We start from the raw sequence: 17,859 nt of genomic DNA on the forward strand, positions 1-17,859 counted from the left end.
TTTAAAAATAAGAAATTAGGAAAAGGTATTGCATTGTTTATATGTGGAGCTTGAGCTGCAAGTGTCCGACGGTTAAAACTTTTGGCACCAAAGTCCAACAATATATGATTGGGCCCCACTTTAGGGTTTTAGGAAAGCAGACGCAAGTACTCTACCACTTCATCAGCAACCAGATCAAATTTGCAGCAGCGGCGCCGCCTCTCCTCCGCCGCTTCCACGTTCAGAGGCCTCTTCAGTCTTCCCCTCCGGCCGGTAGGGCGGCGGTATGTGAACTCACCCTCCCGATCAAAGATTTAAGCTTTCTAGAAATTCCATCCGTTTTGGTTTTTGGGATTGGTTTAACTGCGTCGTTCTGATGCCGCAGATGGATAACGGAAAAGGGATTGAAGACCCAGAGAAGAAAAAGAAGAAGGAAGAAAAGGTAATCTCTTGCAAAATTGCTTCTTTTAATGTTATAATTGCAGACCCAGATGGATAAATATGTGAATTACTGAATTTTAGAAAGAAATTAATTTCTAACTCTTTGATATTTCGGCAGGCAAGAGAGAAGGAATTGAAAAAGCAGAAAGCTTTAGAGAAAGCTGCCAAGCTTCAGGTAATGATGGTGAATGTATTTTGGTGTAGGTTTTCGATTCATTTTTTGGTTTTGTCGAATATATTTTGTTGTGCTGCGTCTGCGTGGTGTCGAAACGTCCTAGAATGTCAGTCCCTGAGATGACTGATCAAGGATATGGTGTTATTTGATGGTTTTAGGCACAACAAGCATCTAGTTCCTCTAAGAAGAGTGAAAAGAAGCATGTAAAGCGTTCCAACGAGGGGGAGGAGAATCCGGAGGACTTTATTGACCCAGAGACTCCATTTGGCGAGAAGAAACGGATGTCGAGTCAAATGGCAAAACAGTATAGTCCAAGTGCAGTAGAGAAATCGTGAGTGTCATGTTTTCTTTTCACCAATTCTCCCAACAATTTTACTTTTTATTTATTTATTATGTTATCTATGCTTGACGATTTAGGTGGTATGGATGGTGGGAGAAGACGGGATTCTTTGTGGCAGATGCTAAGAGCTCCAAACCTCCTTTTGTCATTGTGAGTGTCATATTGCTCCATCAAATTTGTTTTTGAGTTTGCATTGACATGGATACCAATAAACAAAATAAAATTAACTCGCATATATTACAGGTTTTACCGCCCCCCAATGTGACTGGTGCCCTTCATATTGGCCATGCTCTTACTGCTGCTGTTGAGGTGATTCCCAAGTTTGTTCTATGGTGACTTCCAAAGTATGTTTTCTAAAAAAGAAAAAAAAACTAATTGGATGTAATTTTGTTATATGCAGGACACTATAATCCGTTGGCGAAGAATGTCTGGTTACAATACCTTGTGGGTGCCTGGAATGGACCATGCTGGGATAGCGACACAGGTGTTCATTTAACAATTATTGAATATTTACTATAGTTTAGTTTTTGAATATTACCAATCTAAGCAAAAGTGATTCTGCACTCGCTTCCTTCCAACACTTCACACAAACTCAACAGCACCAGTTTATTATGTGGCTGGATGGGGGTCTTGTAGGGGTCATAGTTTTTAGTGCCTGATACGTAGGCTGTTCTCTGGGTATAGAACTTCCGTGTGAAGGATGTCGGATTTTAAATAGCAACTTTTACTCTCATATATGTCCGATGTCCTCAAGGGCGCGTTCTTTCAAAATTAAGCCGTAGTCAGGAGTGGTGTTTTATATTTTATCTTATTCTCAGTGTTGTAGCTTTTCATAACAGAAAAAGCAACTAGAATGGTGTCTTTGCCAAAATCTCAGTCATGAAAACCCTACATATGCATCTATATATATATATATATATATATATATCTGGATTATGTTCATGTCATTTGTTATTTGTTTTCTGGATTTTAACATTTATGTGCCATTTATAGGTTGTTGTAGAAAAGAAGCTAATGCGCGAAAGACAGTTAACCAGGCATGATATTGGTCGTGAGAAATTTGTAGCTGAAGTGAGTTTGAACTGAAACTAGCTAGTATTATATCCGTTCATAATTTTGATGTTCTAAAGTTAATGGATCCATTCTTACCTTTTCATAATTGTTGGTAATTTTGGTTGTTGAAAGGTTTGGAATTGGAAAAATAAGTATGGGGGCACCATTTTACAGCAGCTACGTCGTTTGGGTGCTTCTTTGGACTGGTCCCGTGAGGTAATCAGTTGAATTCTGGATTTTTTGTTTTTGGAGCAAAGAATCAGTTGTCCTGTTAAATTTCTTGTTCTCTTTATTAGACCTAGTCATGAAGCTCTCTCTCTCTCTCTCTCTCTCATGTGTGTGTGTGTGTGTATTATTATATGTATTACTAATTTCTTTGATTTTTTTTCCACTGTTTCCTTCTTAATTGTAGTGCTTTACAATGGATGAGAAAAGATCAAGGGCCGTGACAGAGGCTTTTGTAAGGCTTCATAAGCAAGAGCTTATCTACAGGTATGCTAGGCACAGGAGCTGTGTTGTTCTAGGTTTAACATTATGTTATGGTGGAGGCTAGCTTTTCTGGTTTTTGTTTGATTTCATATGTACATATTTTTTTTTTATTTAGTTAGCCAGTTGAGGTGAGGATTGGGTGATAATACTAACGACCAATGGACTTCTTCAATCATCTACTCCTATAATTCATCCTCTTTATGTCCTTTTTTATGCACTCTTGTACACATTCTGGCTTTGTTTTGCAGGGATAATCGCCTAGTGAATTGGGATTGTGTCTTGCGGACAGCAATATCTGACATAGAGGTCAGCCTTCTCCTTTTAGTGGCATACTTTCCCAAATTTTTCAGCATTATGAAATTTTTTTGGTCTATGTAGGTGGACTATATTGATGTAAAAGAAAGGACGTTGCTAAAGGTTCCTGGATATGAGAACCCTGTTGAATTTGGAGTGTTGACTTCATTTGCTTACCCTCTGGAAGAAGGTTTAGGTGAGATTGTTGTGGCCACTACTAGAGTGGAAACTATGCTTGGTGATACTGCTATTGCTGTACATCCTGATGATGAAAGGTACCGGCATCTTCATGGAAAGCATGCCATTCATCCTTTTAATGGAAGAAGGATTCGCATAATATGTGATGCAATTCTCGTTGATCCAGAATTTGGGACTGGTGCTGTGAAGGTAAATTTAACGTATAAGTTGTGAAAGATTATGTTAAATTTCTTTTCCGGTTTATGTTTCAGGTTATAAAGATTTGTTGATCTTTCTCTTTTGCCTCATGCAGATTACACCGGCCCATGATCCTAATGACTTTGATGTTGGAAAGCGCCATAATCTTGGATTTATCAACGTCTTTACTGATGATGGAAAAATAAATCAGGATGGTGGAGAATTTGTAGGGATGCCACGTTTCAAAGCCCGAGAGGCAGTGACTCAAGCATTAAAGAAGAAGGTATCTGTTTACAGTACTGCATGTGTAGCTTATGTATAGATGGTGGTTAAAAAAATTAATTCTAATATCAACATAGTATATCATATTCCTATGCAATTGTTAAATGCTTACCAAGTAGATGAATATATTTGTTGTTAGTGGGGACTTCCTGTAACACCTTTAACACTATCACTGCCACCTCCTCTCACAGTTCTTTAATATTGTTTTCAAGTCGATACTCCTTCAAAACAATGTCTTATGAAATGAAATTGTTTGCATCCCCATAATTCCAGACACTTCGCACAATTTAAAGGCTCTCGGTACTGTTCACTTTAACGAAAAACCACATTTTTACACTAAAAAGTCAATCCTGGTACTATTCACTTTACCCTCTATTTTGTCCTTATCGTTAAAACTCAAAGTTTTCAAGCCCTTTTCATTAGTTTTCCTTTTAATATACCCTACTTGTAATAATGTCACTTGTCAGCATCCCCAGTTTTGTGTTACACGTGCATCAATCTTCCTAGTTGTTGGAGGGTACTGTCTGTTTGAATTCCTTACTGTTTACAATTTTATGGATGGTTCAGTGACCCTATTCTCCTTGCATTTAGGGCCTCTTTAGAGATGCTAAGGCCAATGAGATGCGCCTTGGAATTTGCTCTAGAAGTCAAGATGTTGTGGAGCCCATGATAAAGCCCCAATGGTATGTTAAATGCAGTGGTATGGGAAAAGAAGCCCTTCATGCTGCCATAGATGATGAGAACAGGAAGCTTGAGATCATCCCGAAACAGTATACTGCAGATTGGAAGAGGTGTGGTTTTTTCCTTTCTTTGCCTTACTTTTTGGAATTTCTTGTGTATGCATTGTAAGGAATAATAAGATCATATTTCCAGAAGGTATGTTCTTTTTTAGAGCATTGCCAAGAAAGTAAGTTCAGGTTTTGGACAACTGACAAGTCAGTGGATAAATTCTAGTTGTTACTTGTGTCTTTGCAATTTATATAAATGGAATTCTGAACATAAAGGCTAAAATTTGTACTTAGTTCTGGTCTCAATTGTACAGATGGCTTGAGAACATTCGTGATTGGTGCATTTCAAGGCAACTCTGGTGGGGTCACCGTGTTCCTGCATGGTATGTTGTTTATGAGGGTGATAGTCCAGACAATTTTGGAGTATCAGATGAGCGATGGGTTGTTGCGAGAAATGAAGAAGAGGCCAAAGGACATGCCAGTCAAAAATTTGAGGGGAAATTTCAATTGATGCAGGATCCTGATGTGCTTGACACTTGGTTTTCCGCTGGTCTCTTCCCATTGTCTGTGTTAGGCTGGCCTGATGATACAGAAGATCTGAAGGCGTTTTATCCTACTTCAGTTCTTGAAACCGGTCATGACATTCTCTTTTTCTGGGTTGCTCGTATGGTAATGCTTGGAAGTACATTGGGTGGCAACGTACCTTTTACAAAGGTGGGACTTGGGAGCAGCCTCTCCATAAATGGGGGTAAGGCTAGCCGACATTCACCTCTCCCAGACCCTGCGTAAAGCGGGAGCCTTGTGCACTGGGTACGACCTTTATGTAATGGCTTTCCGTGTGTGTTGCATTTGCCTAACTTCTAATGTCCAGTTGCTTGACTATGAAACAATAGCATGTTATACTTAACATTACTGAGTGTTTTTCTACTTGGTAAAAGCTTGAACGAAAAGAAATTTTGTGGAATCCTACTAGGCTACTACATTGTTATTACAAGATTCCCAGTTTACAATGTTTATATGTATACGAGCTTGTTAAAATGTCCAGTGGGCATTTTTTAGAGACACATGACTTTTTCACCATCTTATTTTTTGCAAAAATCGTTCTGAGCATGCAAAGATGGTTTTGATTATACATTATAGTTTGATTACTGAAGAGACAGGTGGAATTTGGTCGCTTTGCAGGTCTATTTGCACCCAATGATTCGCGATGCACATGGGCGTAAAATGTCTAAGTCCTTGGGGAATGTCATTGATCCTCTTGAAGTAATAAATGGTATTACCCTTGAAGGTCTGCATCAGAGGCTTTTGGAGGGAAATTTGGATCCCAAGGAATTGACTGTAGCCAAAGAAGGGCAAGTAAAGGACTTTCCTAAGGGTATTGAAGAATGCGGTGCTGATGCTCTTCGTTTTGCTCTTGTCTCTTACACTGCTCAGGTTAGGATTTTATCGTTATATTTCTGGCAGGTAACTGTTTTCTACCATGGATCTAGTAATCTATCTGATTGTCTTTTCTTGTCTTTTCAGTCAGATAAGATAAATCTGGACATCCAAAGGGTTGTGGGTTATCGTCAATGGTGCAATAAACTGTGGAATGCAGTACGATTTGCTATGAGCAGGCTTGGGGATGATTTTGTGCCACCCTCATATGTAAATCCAGATGTGCTTCCATTTAGTTGCCAGTGGATACTCTCGGTACTAAATAAAGTCATATCCAAAGCTGTTTTGTCATTGGAAGCGTATGACTTCTCAGATGCAGCCACTGCAGTGTATGCTTGGTGGCAGTACCAATTGTGTGATGTCTTTATTGAAGCTATCAAGCCTTACTTTTCTGGCAACGATCCAAAGTATGAGTCTGAAAGGGGTTTTGCACAAGCCACACTATGGTTATGTCTTGACAATGGTCTGCGGTTGCTTCATCCGTTTATGCCATTCGTCACAGAAGAACTGTGGCAGCGCCTTCCGTCACCAAAGGATCACAAGAGGCCAGCCTCAATTATGATATGCGAATATCCTTCCACTCTAGAGGTTGGTTGGTTAGTTCTTTTTTCTCAAACATAAATTGGATGATCCTGACCAGCCTAAGGCTAGAGGCGAACGATCATGCAAAAAGTACACTTGCATCATTGTTCTTCTTAGGCCGTAAAGGATTACTCATGGGAATGGTGGTTTTCATTATGACCCCTGGCTTTGGGATAATGTTGCGGAGACAGTTATAGTATGTGTAGTAACCATCTTTCTAACTTGTCATTTATACAGCGCTGGACAAATGAAAGGGCAGAGATCGAGATGAATCTTATAGATTCTGTTGTGAAATCTCTCCGTTCACTTTCAAAAGAAAGTCGTGAAAGGTATATCTTGTCGCTGCAGTGTGAAATACTTTGATTTGTCATGTTGTGAATTGATCTGATTAGTGTTTGTTTCTTTCAGGCGACCAGCTTCTGTGCTTTGTCGAACACCATTAGATAGGGAAATAATATGCAGCCATCAACTGGAGATTGAAACTCTCGCCAATTTGTCATCTTTGACGGTAAGTCATGCGTTGTTTAAAAAACCTGCTCTAGCAACAGAACGAGGCAACAAAATTATAGGGCCGACTGCTTTTTGACTGACCATTGCTTTATGCAAATTCAGTTAATATATTTCTTATCCGTTCAGGTAATCAACGAGAACGATGCTGCTCCAACTGGATGTGTGGTGGGTGTTGTAAACGAAAACCTTTCTGTGTATCTCAAGCTTCAAGGAAGCCGTTCATTAGAAGCCGACCTTGAAAAGATCAGGAAGAAGATGGAAGACATTACATTGTAAGCTTTGCGGTTGAAGTTACTTGGTGACTGAAAGCTCAGATTACACTTTAAATCCCTCCAGGTTTTGATTGCTGACAGCCGTTTTTATTAACTTGCAGGCAACAAGAGAAGCTATCGAAGGCGATGAATGTAGCCGGCTACAAAGAAAAGGTCCCGGAGAAGATTCAGAAAGCCAACGCAGACAGGCTTGAATCACTCGAGAAGGAAAAAATGTCTCTCGAAGAAGCAAGCCAGCATATGGAAGCACAGATATCGAGCAACGAAAAGTAGTGACTTCCAATTTGAAATTCGATCAAGAAGTATTTATTCGCATTACATTACTCGCGTATTCTTAGATAATTTATTGAGATTTTGTCGCTGTTACTGAATAATTAGTTCACAAATAATTTTTCTCGATTATATTATAAATTTATACACGGTACATCTGCGTGGTACATATATTTGACTTTTATTTTTTCTTCTTTTCTTCCTATACGTGCTTCCATACTAATCAAATTTTTGTACGGAGAAAAAGCACTTTTACAAGCCAAAGATTACTACAAAATTTAAGACTCGCTCACAGAAGCAGCTTTTTTGCGTTCTAGAGAGTAGAGACTACACTAAGCTAAAACTGAAAAGAGATCAAATGGAAAAACTCCATAATGGCACGTCCGCATAAACATCCACGACATCATCGGCATTGTAATGAGGTGGAGGCAGTAGCATTCCTTCCGCCATATTTGCCAGCAGTCCCGGCATCCCAAAAACCGCTTCCTCATCCATAAAATGCACTTGTTGCTCCGGCGCTGACGTGCACTCCGAGGGAGCCACCGCAGAAGCACCACAAGCCTCATCCGACTCTTCCACCGGCCGAAACTGTTCTGCTGCTTCCGCCGCGGCAGTTTGAATATCCTTCGCGTTGGCGGAGGCCGGGACTGGTAGCCGCCACGCAGAGTCGGCAAAGTTGAGGCAAGCCGACCTCCCCCTCAGCGCAATGGCCGCCACATCATGAGCGCGCGCGGCCATTTCGGCTGTGGGAAATGTTCCCAGCCAAATCCTTGTCTTTTTGTTGGGCTCCCGGACCTCGGACACCCACTTGCCGGAGTTCCTCCTCCGGACACCGCGGTACACAGGGTGCCTTGTCTCTTTAAACTTCTTCCGTCCAGCCTGCTTCTTCGGGTAAGTGGACGCCAGCAGGACCTCCTCGTCCGACAAGTTCATGAACATGGGGCGAGAACTGTTGGCGTCAGAAGCGGACGACGATTCCGGCTGCGGGTCCACGTAGTAATGAGAGAAAGCATCCATTTCTAGGTACGAGAGTAGTAGAGTTCGTTTAACAGAAACGATGTTGAAGCAAGCAAGAATCGAACTCAAAACTTCAAACGCTTAAGCGACCTCTTAACTTACTAAACTACAAGCGATTCAAGCTTTATAGTTGGAAAAGTCGCAAGTGTGGACAATCTAGTACTTTGCAGTTTCGGAGTTAATGGAAACTTAGTACTGATGAAAAAGTATGGATCAGATTGTTTGTTCTAGTTAGGTACTTTTTTTTTTTATGAGTAGATTTGGTTTAGATATATATAAGGTGTGATGTGAGTGCAAAAAGGCGACTGGGCAAATGAAAAACGCGAACACGGAGCCAGGCTGGGGCTGGGTTGGGCAGGCATGGAATCCACGGAGTAATTGCAGGACTGGGTGCCGGGTGGGGGATATTAAACCAATAAACCCTACAGCTGTCGTAGGATTTTATCCCTCCCTCCCTTTTTTCCCAAGTTGCGGGCGTGGATTGTAGTTTTGTTTGTGTGTGCCAAGTGTGTGGATTCTGAGTTTTGACTGGTTTTTAATATTTAAGTGAATGAATCTTGTTGCTTTCAAGGTCAAAGGTCGGCCTCACTCACTCATCACCCAATCCACATGAATATATATATATATATGTATGTATTTATACTTTGACTCATTTTAGTATTTTTGGAAGCTTCAAATATACTTTCACACCTGCTGCACCGTATATAAACAGCTTCGTCAGATCAACTTGTTTCTTTCTTGACCTTTTTTATATCAACTTGTTTCTTTCTTTACCTTTTTATATCAACTTGTTTCTTTCTTTTATCTTTTTATTTGATCATTTCGTATAAGGATATAAGCTTATTTTTAGTTACGTTTCCTGAAGTTCGGCTTTAATTTCATTATGTTCTCTTTTACTTAAAAATCATCACTTTTCTTCTTAAAACTCAAAGTTCGCTTAATTTTGCCTCTTAGAACTCACTTTTGATCATATTTTGCCCCTTGAAACTTGAAAGTCGTATTTATAAAACTCAAAATTTGCTCTACATTGCCTTAAATCTGTTAATTTCTTATATGGGGTTTGATTTAGATGCGCCAGGCTAATCATTTTATTTTTTATTTTTTTATCTCTTCAATTTCTTTTTAACTTAATATTCTCTTATTTTTTAATGTTAACGTATAATGAACATTTATAGTCAAATTTATTGCACATGTGGCATAGTCTTATTTAGGGCTGAAAAAAAATCCCAAAAATCCCAAACCAAACCGAAAAAATCCCAAACCGAAATTCCCGAAAATTTCGGTACCCAATACCGAACCGATCCCGAAATTTCGGTACGGGAATCGGTCTCAAGTTTTTGGGATTTCGGTATTCCCAAACCGAACTGAAAAAAATATATATATATTATTTAATTTTTAAATATATATTTAGATCGACAGAGTCCATAAAAAATGAAGGCTTCAATAGTTGCACATATTTCTGTATGAATGATTTAAATCGACAGTGTCTTGCAATTGTAGCATCTACATTTGAATCCAGATTGGCAGTCTTGCAATTGTAGCATCTACATTTAAATTGACATAGTCTTGCAACGGGCTTCTTAGCATATTGCAGCCCAAAAGTGTTAAAAGGTTCAATTTTAGCCCCAAAACATAATATTTTAGTCCAAAAGCCCAAAAGCCTAAAAGCCCAAAATCATTTTGGGATTCCCGATTTGTCCCGAAATCCCGAAACTATTTTGGGATTCCCGAAAATTTGGTTTGGGATCGGTATTGAAATTGGGATTCCCGAAATTTTTGGTTTGGGAATCGGGACAAGGGTTTCGGTATGGGATCCCATACCGAACCACCCCTAGTCTTATTAGGTGTTGGTCTCACATATGTTTCAAGAGGCGACTTATAAGTTTTAGGGAGAAGAGAGAGTCCACAAGTGAAAGTGAAACGAATTTTGAATTTCAATGAGTAAAGTGATGGCTTTTGAATTGTAATAAATAAAATGAAATCAAAATGGAATTCCACTTTCAAGTGGCGTAGCTAAAAATAAGCGATATTCATCGTTAACTTTTCACTTTCACCAAGTAAAAAGAAAATATATCTTTTGGGGTCCAAGAAAATACTTCAATATAAAAAAAGACCAAGGGCTGGAAAATAAAAAATAAAAACAAAAAATGCGAACTCGACCCAAAATGTCCCAAACTTCACCCAAAAAAAGTCGAAATTGAAAAAATCATAATAATTCAGAATGGGAATCGGGCCGTCATATTATTAATATGTTGGTTTAATTCCAAAGCGAACCGAAAATTAATATATATTTTATTATTTTTATTGTATAATATATATAAGAAATATCTGTGACCGTTTAATTTGGTTGAGACTGAATCCAAGAAGAGAGAAGTTAGTAGGAAGCTACTGCCACTGCACTACTGATCACATGAAGACAAGAGGCGGCGGCGATGACGTGGCGAGAAGGGCAAACCTTTCTGAAACGACGTCACACAGTCTCCAAAACACGGTTGACGGTTAATAAGTTAACCGAAAAAAATGCTTTTAGAATTAATTGAATGTTTATTTAGTCGCTAAGATTCCAGAGGAAATCCAGTGGCCTTCCCGCGTTAGGTTGACGCGTGAGCCACGTGCCTCATTAGTCTGTCTCCCCCAAAGACAGTACCATCTGGGCCGGTTCGCACCCAGAGATTTTCTTAAACTCAATCTTATCCTTGAAACATGATTTGGGACCTACCTCCTTTCTTCTGATGATTTAAGTTAAGTGGGAAAGGAAAGTGAGGATATCAATTTCGGAACTGGATCATTTCCTGAGTTCAGGATGGGGATCCTCATAAGCAGCCTATTCGGACGGTCACTTAATTCAACGGTTGTAATTATTATAACTTTTAGAGAAGCTCCATGTTTGAAGCTGTTGGATTAAATTTCAACGATCCGAATGAGTTGCTCAGAAGAGGATCCAGTTTCGTCAATTTCTAGGAGATGTTCTTTCTCCTAGTATCGTTTTAGTTCTTTTCCTCATGTGGTCTTATCTTACAAAAACTCAATTATACTCAGTCATATGATAGGCACAAACATTAAACAGCTTGATATGCGGCCTAAAAATTTAATGGCTGTGATATTATAGTTAACAATCAAAGATCACTTGTGTACCGAGACGGACCAGCCTTCTTCATCAATCGCTTTTCAAACTTTATTTTTAGCTAATTAGTCAGCTTCTAGCCATTATATACCCGTGCATACTATAAAGTAAATCGTCTGAGTTGTGGGCAACTAAAGATAACTAAGTATGTTCTCTCAAAATTTCCACATGGAGCCCATTCAACCCTTGCCTATGCTTCGTCCTTGCTTTTTGATCAATCTATCTTCTGCCATTGTTTTTTCAAGTTAATCAGTTGGTTTCTAACTACTATATTGCGGTTCATATTATAAATTAGGGCATCGTCAAGTGGGTGGAAAAGGCCACGAGTCCAGTTAGGGTTTAGGGTTTCCGATATCAACTTGGACTCATTAAAGTATTACTATAGAGAGAGTTGGTCCCTTGGGTAGAAGAAAAAACAACATTGGTTTTCGGGGTAAAGAGGCATCACTTGTCATACCCTATCATATACCCTCATTGATGAGGGCGTGCATCATGAATGACGTACGGGTCGGTTTTTCTTCTTTGGGCCGTCAACTAGTTTCTAGATGGATAAAGAGGAGTTGGTCAAGGGTTTGAACTTGGAAGTTTTTCTTGACTTAATTCAAGTTTGATTTTGTTGGTTGATTCAGTTAAAGTCGGTTTGCGGAGACAGCCCTGGTTGCCCTGTAACACATCTAGATGGAGTGGTGCTTTATGGGTAGTGCATTTAACTCAATTTTTTTATATTTTGTGCTCACTTTTTATTTATCTTGATTGTTGATTTTAGTTTAGTTATGTGATTTAATAGATACGAAACTAAAAGAGTTAAAAATCATACTTTACATGCATATAGGCTATATCGAAAATTTTGAAATTATGTTTTTCTCTAATGCAACTGAGATTTAGGACTCAAATATAAGATTTGAGTCTAAACATGAGTTTAATCATTTCCATTACACCGGAGACTTACAACTTATATTTAAGTTTCCGATCAAATGAGACCCAAATTTGAGAGAGAATATATGATTTGAGTCCAATGGAGCCCAAGCTAATAAGGAAAATGTTATTCATAAAAAAATAAAAATAAAAATTTGTGTTTTAAGTTCAATCATCTTCAATACACATGCTCAAGTAATCAAATTAAACTCCAATGCTTTCCCCTCTAATGTAAAAAATTCAAATCCGAAATTTCAAAGTACAATAATATATGTCTAAGAATATAAGTCCTTGCATCGGACAAAAGAATTAAAAACTTCAAAATATAAGAAAATAGGTTTAGAATTTGAATCTTTGCATTAGAGATGCTTTTAAAGCCTCAAAAATATTTCGACCAAGCTATTTGTTAAAAACTTTGTTTCTTTACCCTCCCTTAAAGACTAAAACTAACCTCATAATTTTCTTTGCCTAGTTTCCATTGCTTGAGACTCCCTAGAAGACAACTTGAGCCCAACCCTCTAGTAAATATTGTTCAAAAAAAAGAAACCCTCTTGTAACTACAATAAAAAATAAATGAATATAACACTAGAGACGAGCGATAACAAGCACTCAAGGTAGATTTGAATTGTTCTCGAGCGAGGGCTCAAATTGGTCTCTATGGCTCAACAAGCACTTAAGGTAGATTCGAGTTGTCCTCAAGAGGGCTCAAATTGCTCTCTATGGGGCCTTGAGCAATGTAAACTAGCAAAAAGTTTGAATACTACTAAAAGTATAGGGCCATTTGTATCTTCTTACAGTTATCAAGGTCAATACTGTAACCTCGAGGACGTATCACGAATCACGGATAATGAACTATGTCTGAAAGAACCATCCCCAACTAAGTGGTGTGGTCACTGATCACCCGTCCATTCAAGGGTGATCATCAGGATTCAGGAGTACGTGGACCACTGAAATGTATAGCTCAACTGGACAGAATTAGCGCTCTTTTCCTTCGAGCCAATCAGCCGACATGGAGAGACTCCAAACCCAATCAACATTCACTTGACTACTTGAGAGATTGAGTGCTCCTTTTATTCTTGACTAAAATTAGAAATAGAGGTAGGGTTCGTAAACCTTTTTTTTTCTTTTCTTATAACTTTTGTAGCCGCTTTAGCAACAGTTGTCTCGTCCCCCAAGATTCGTAGTACCCTCTTGTTTTTTCAGGAAAATGATCTCCTGATCTCTTCCTCCAAATTCACATAGTCAACTAATCCGGATCTTTAAAATTTGATCAAACGGCTACAAAGAGAAGCCAATTTTAAAAGTTATAAAAATTTTAGCCGTTTGATCAAATTTTAAAGATCCAAATTAATTGACTATATGGATTAGGAGGAAGGGATCCGACCTTTTTTCATATAACTTTTTGTAGCCACTTTAGCAACAGTGGTCTCCAAAGTTTTGAGAGCAACTTTGTTAATGCATAATTGCGTCTTCAAATTTATATGATGCAAATACATCGCTAATATATCAAGCAAAATTTTTTACACATAATATTAAATTAGTGATACACAACGTCATGATAGTAATGTATACGTCACAGTTAGTAAATTTGCATATAATTAAGGTTCTAAAAAATGTTAGGCGCTGGTCGGGCAGTGGGCTAGGCAGGGTCTAGGCGGACTAGGCGGATTTAATTAAATCTATTATATTTTATGCAAATAAGTGTATGTTTATACTTAAAATATATATAATTTCATCATAACCTACAAAATAGAATGACATATATATCATGAGCTATTAGAACATAATGAAAACATGGGGAACAATCATATAATGTGTGTTCATTTAAGTATTCAGCAAGTCTCTTAAAATTTATTGGAAAAAATAAAAATGCAAAATGAAAGTTATCTATTTTCTGTTTAAGTAAGTCGCAACTTAGGTGGGTCTGGGTAGGCTAGGCAGGTGCCTAGGCGGTCTAGGTGGGTGCCTCAGTAGGTCTAGGTGCATTTTCTTAACTTTCGAACGCCTAGACATTAATTAGGGCAGTGGCCAGTGGCCTAGTGCCTAGGCGACGCTAGGTGAAGATTTTTAGAACAGTGCATATAATACGCATATTAAGCATGTAAGTATGTACTTTTTAAGAGAGATTATATTCACACACTCAAATTACTTTCCCACAAGCTTTTAATTTTTTAATATTTTAATATTTTTCTATCAAGTGTAAGTGGTGTGTAGAGGATTTGGATCCCATCCAGATCCAAATTGTGAGGATGTTCATCGTATATCGTGCGGTCATAAATTATTTTAAATTTTAAATATAAAATTAAACATAAATAGTACTTAACGAAAATTGATTGCACGATATACGATGAACGGCTAGAATGTGAGGATCCGGAGAGGATCCTCACCTGTGTGTAGAATATAAAAAAATATTAAAAAAATAAAAAGTGTGAGGGAAGTAGTTTGGATGTGTTAATATAATCTCTCATTTTTAGAATACTTCTGTGTTTCATACATATTTTAATAATTCTTTAAATTGCACTTTTTTTAACTCTCGAACGTAACACACATGTATTATATATGTACATACATACTTTTCATGTTTAATATACGTTATATTTTTGGATAATACAATTACAGTTCACCTTTTTTATATGTATATATATATATATATATATATTATTGAAGAACTAGAAATTACTAAATATTTTAAATAATTAAATTTTAAATTTTAAATTTGAAAAATAGCCCAAATGTCAAGAAGATATTTTTAGCAAAATTATCAAATAATACACATTTTTTTACTAACTATAAGATCCGAACTGTGTAAATCTTCTCTCAATATATTTTTTGTAGCCACTTTAGGAACAGTAGTCGTCCTCCTGACCAGATCAATTGCATCTATCCACCAGCGATACCATCCGACAGCATTAGCAACTTTTCAAAGAGGCTTTTGGCAGGGTGTATCTTTCGGAACCAAAGGATTTTCGCCAAATCTTCTTTAGGATGATTTTGAGAATTCTTCAATTACATTCATTTATCATATATTGTGTAATTAAAAATTATTGTAAATTTTATTTACTTAAAATTGAATATAAACAGTACCTAATAAAAATTGATCATACGATATATAATGAATAAATATGATTGAAAGATCCTTGATATCCTTAAAAAGAGAATACAACGAGAATCTCTTTTCTTTCGGACCACCACTTTTTCATACCCTACTTTTTAACACTTTAATTTGATCGACATTTTCTATCGACATTTTATGTCGAGAAATAGAAAAGACAATCTTCTGTCTGCCTGAAAAAGTTCCATGTCATCGATTTTCACTGTTTTGAGTGAAGTTTGCGCTAATTAAAATGCTGGATTAGGATGCAAGTAGGTCCTTAATTAATAGTGCATTTTGGTCATGTAGCGCACCATAGGAACATCGCATGTGTGATCACTGATCACCGAAACTAGTGTTCCTGATAAAATATGAGTTATATGGACAATATAGCTGGTTTAGCCAACTCTCATCATTCGTTTAATATGTATATATATGGGAAATTTTAATGAGACTTTATAAAAAATAAGACCTTCATAAACTCTTATCTCATATTTTAGCACAATGTTTTATGATGTTGGTATGAAAATTGACGTTAAACTGTGAGATGATAAATAATTCATACGATGAATCCCACTTTTGAGAGAATCTTCTTAGCATTTTTCATATATATACATGTGCACACACAAATATATATAAAGTTGGGCAAGAGGTTAAAACCGTGCGCTCAACCCTAGATGTTTATTGGTTTGGTTTAATTATATCACAACCAGAAAGGATGCAGCTCCAGGCTCAGAGACAGATCAAGTCAGAGATGGAAGAGGAGTTTCATTGTTTAGAGGAAAGGAAAGCATCATTAATATTCTGCGTGGATACATACGGAGGTAACGCAGTAAGCTTTCTGTAACTAGAAAATGATTCTCTCTATACGTACATGCATATATATATATGTATGTATGTATGTATATAGTATATCGATGGCCTGTGAGTAATACATGAAACTGATCGTATCTTTTGTCCGAGAATTAAAAGATCATCGGAGAGAGCCTGGACTCTGCTCCGGAAGGAATATTATTGCTATATATTTCTTGGGTTGTATCACATGCATTCTTATCTTTTAGTTAATATTAATTATATATCTTTCTCCTATAGCAGAGGCTAGTGGTTACTTCGTTATCTTTCAAGCTAATTTGTGAGAGTTCCACATAATAAGATCCATACTTCATTCCCAAACTTTTATCCTTACTTGTCCACCAGCAGATTTCTGCAGGTTCGGCATGTAAATGGCCATTTCTTATTGATGACCTCTCTCGTTTTAAATAAATACAAAAGTTCATATTAACCTCTTCTTTTTTCAATTTAATTTTTTTATACATTCTCTCTTTCTCTCTTTCATTTGAAATGTAAAAGTTTGAATCTTTTTTTATACATTCTCCCACATATTTTTCTCTTGAAAATGAGAACTAAAAACTAAATCCAGAACAGACCCTTATTTTTGTATGTCAGTTCCAGCCAAGCATGCCACGGATGTCAGTTACTTTATACTGTTAGGCATGGAAATCTATTGATTTGATTAGTCCCCTCTAACATACTATAGACTGCTTTTATATCCGCCTCTAATAAAATCTATCTTTGGAGCCATTTTCTAGTAGTGGCAACACAATCGATCCATACGGCTAGAATTGCTGGGTTTTGTTCCGGTTGTAGTGTACAACTTAATCTATGCATTCTAACCTGGTGGCAATACAACTGATATTTTTACTTTTTTTGTGTGTGTTTTTGCGCTGGTGTATATATACATTTTAGACAGATACGATGTTTTGATTCCAAGAATTATAGAAATAATATATCTGTAAGAATCTTTTCCACAGGGGAGAGAAGGACAGGACCACGCTGATTGTCAGTTCAAAGGTCCGCCAGAAATAGAGCGTTTACACTGCCACAAATTGCAGCAGCATATAATATGAATCGTGCTATACGCACATTTATATTTTGGTTAATTTCAATTTACTATCTTGAAATTTCATGGTTTTCAACATTTGCTACATGAAGTTTTTTTCATTCCAGAGTTATACTTCAAGTCTTAATTTTGGGACAGTTTCATATATTCGTTAAGCTTTCCGTTAAAAGTTCTGTTAAATGATGAAGTGGCGCACACGTGAACAATAACTAAGCGTCACGTATCAATATGAGTCCTACGTGAATTTAAAAAATACAAAAACACAAAAAATAAAAAAATGGGCGTCTTCTTCAACCCCAGACGCACTTCCGATACCCAACCCCCAGAAACTCCCACCCACCCCAAAACTTAACGGATGTTTGAAATTGTCCCAAAATTAAGACTTGAGGTATGACTCTGGGATGAAAAAAATTTCATGTACCAAATGTTGAAAACCATAAAACTTCATAATAATAAACTGAGATTAATCTTTTATTTTTTTATTTTTACACGTTTGTGTTAATTTATTTTTTAATTTTTTTCAATCATTTGATCTTAAATTCGTAAATTAAGAATAATGTATGAAAAGTAAAAAGAGTTATAATA

General features: G+C 37.1%; 2 protein-coding genes and 1 long non-coding RNA gene across 4 annotated transcripts; 2 read left to right on the forward strand and 1 right to left on the reverse strand.

The window, feature by feature from the left end:
* The first annotated feature begins 67 nt into the window (after positions 1 to 67).
* On the forward strand, positions 68 to 7,381 carry VS (valine--tRNA ligase, mitochondrial 1). Of its 2 annotated transcripts, none has more exons than XM_029103657.2 (21): positions 68 to 263; positions 365 to 421; positions 539 to 595; positions 754 to 926; positions 1,013 to 1,085; positions 1,179 to 1,244; positions 1,336 to 1,419; positions 1,929 to 2,006; positions 2,121 to 2,204; positions 2,401 to 2,480; positions 2,726 to 2,783; positions 2,856 to 3,158; positions 3,262 to 3,429; positions 4,020 to 4,219; positions 4,471 to 4,870; positions 5,339 to 5,590; positions 5,681 to 6,181; positions 6,413 to 6,504; positions 6,584 to 6,683; positions 6,812 to 6,957; positions 7,059 to 7,381. In XM_029103657.2, the coding sequence occupies exons 1-21, from the start codon at positions 105 to 107 to the stop codon at positions 7,228 to 7,230; spliced, it is 3,303 nt and encodes a 1,100-aa protein (XP_028959490.2). In that variant the 5' UTR covers positions 68 to 104; the 3' UTR covers positions 7,231 to 7,381. The 2 variants fall into 2 exon arrangements, with proteins under 2 accessions (XP_028959490.2, XP_028959496.1); XM_029103663.2 differs by having other exon boundaries at positions 68 to 252.
* LOC103440205 (dehydration-responsive element-binding protein 1B) lies at positions 7,332 to 8,655 on the reverse strand. Its single transcript, XM_008378874.4, has one exon. It carries the CDS (start codon positions 8,242 to 8,244, stop codon positions 7,582 to 7,584), a length of 663 nt encoding a protein of 220 aa, XP_008377096.1. The 5' UTR covers positions 8,245 to 8,655; the 3' UTR covers positions 7,332 to 7,581.
* A 7,356-nt stretch (positions 8,656 to 16,011) lies between these two features.
* LOC139195026 (uncharacterized) lies at positions 16,012 to 17,386 on the forward strand. Its single transcript, XR_011579743.1, has 2 exons — positions 16,012 to 16,198; positions 17,186 to 17,386. It is a non-coding gene; the product is annotated as an uncharacterized lncRNA (long non-coding RNA).
* Positions 17,387 to 17,859: the final 473 nt, after the last annotated feature.

Source organism: Malus domestica, chromosome 01 (genome assembly GCF_042453785.1).
Source record: "Malus domestica chromosome 01, GDT2T_hap1".
In the NCBI taxonomy this organism is placed as follows: Eukaryota; Viridiplantae; Streptophyta; class Magnoliopsida; order Rosales; family Rosaceae; genus Malus; species Malus domestica.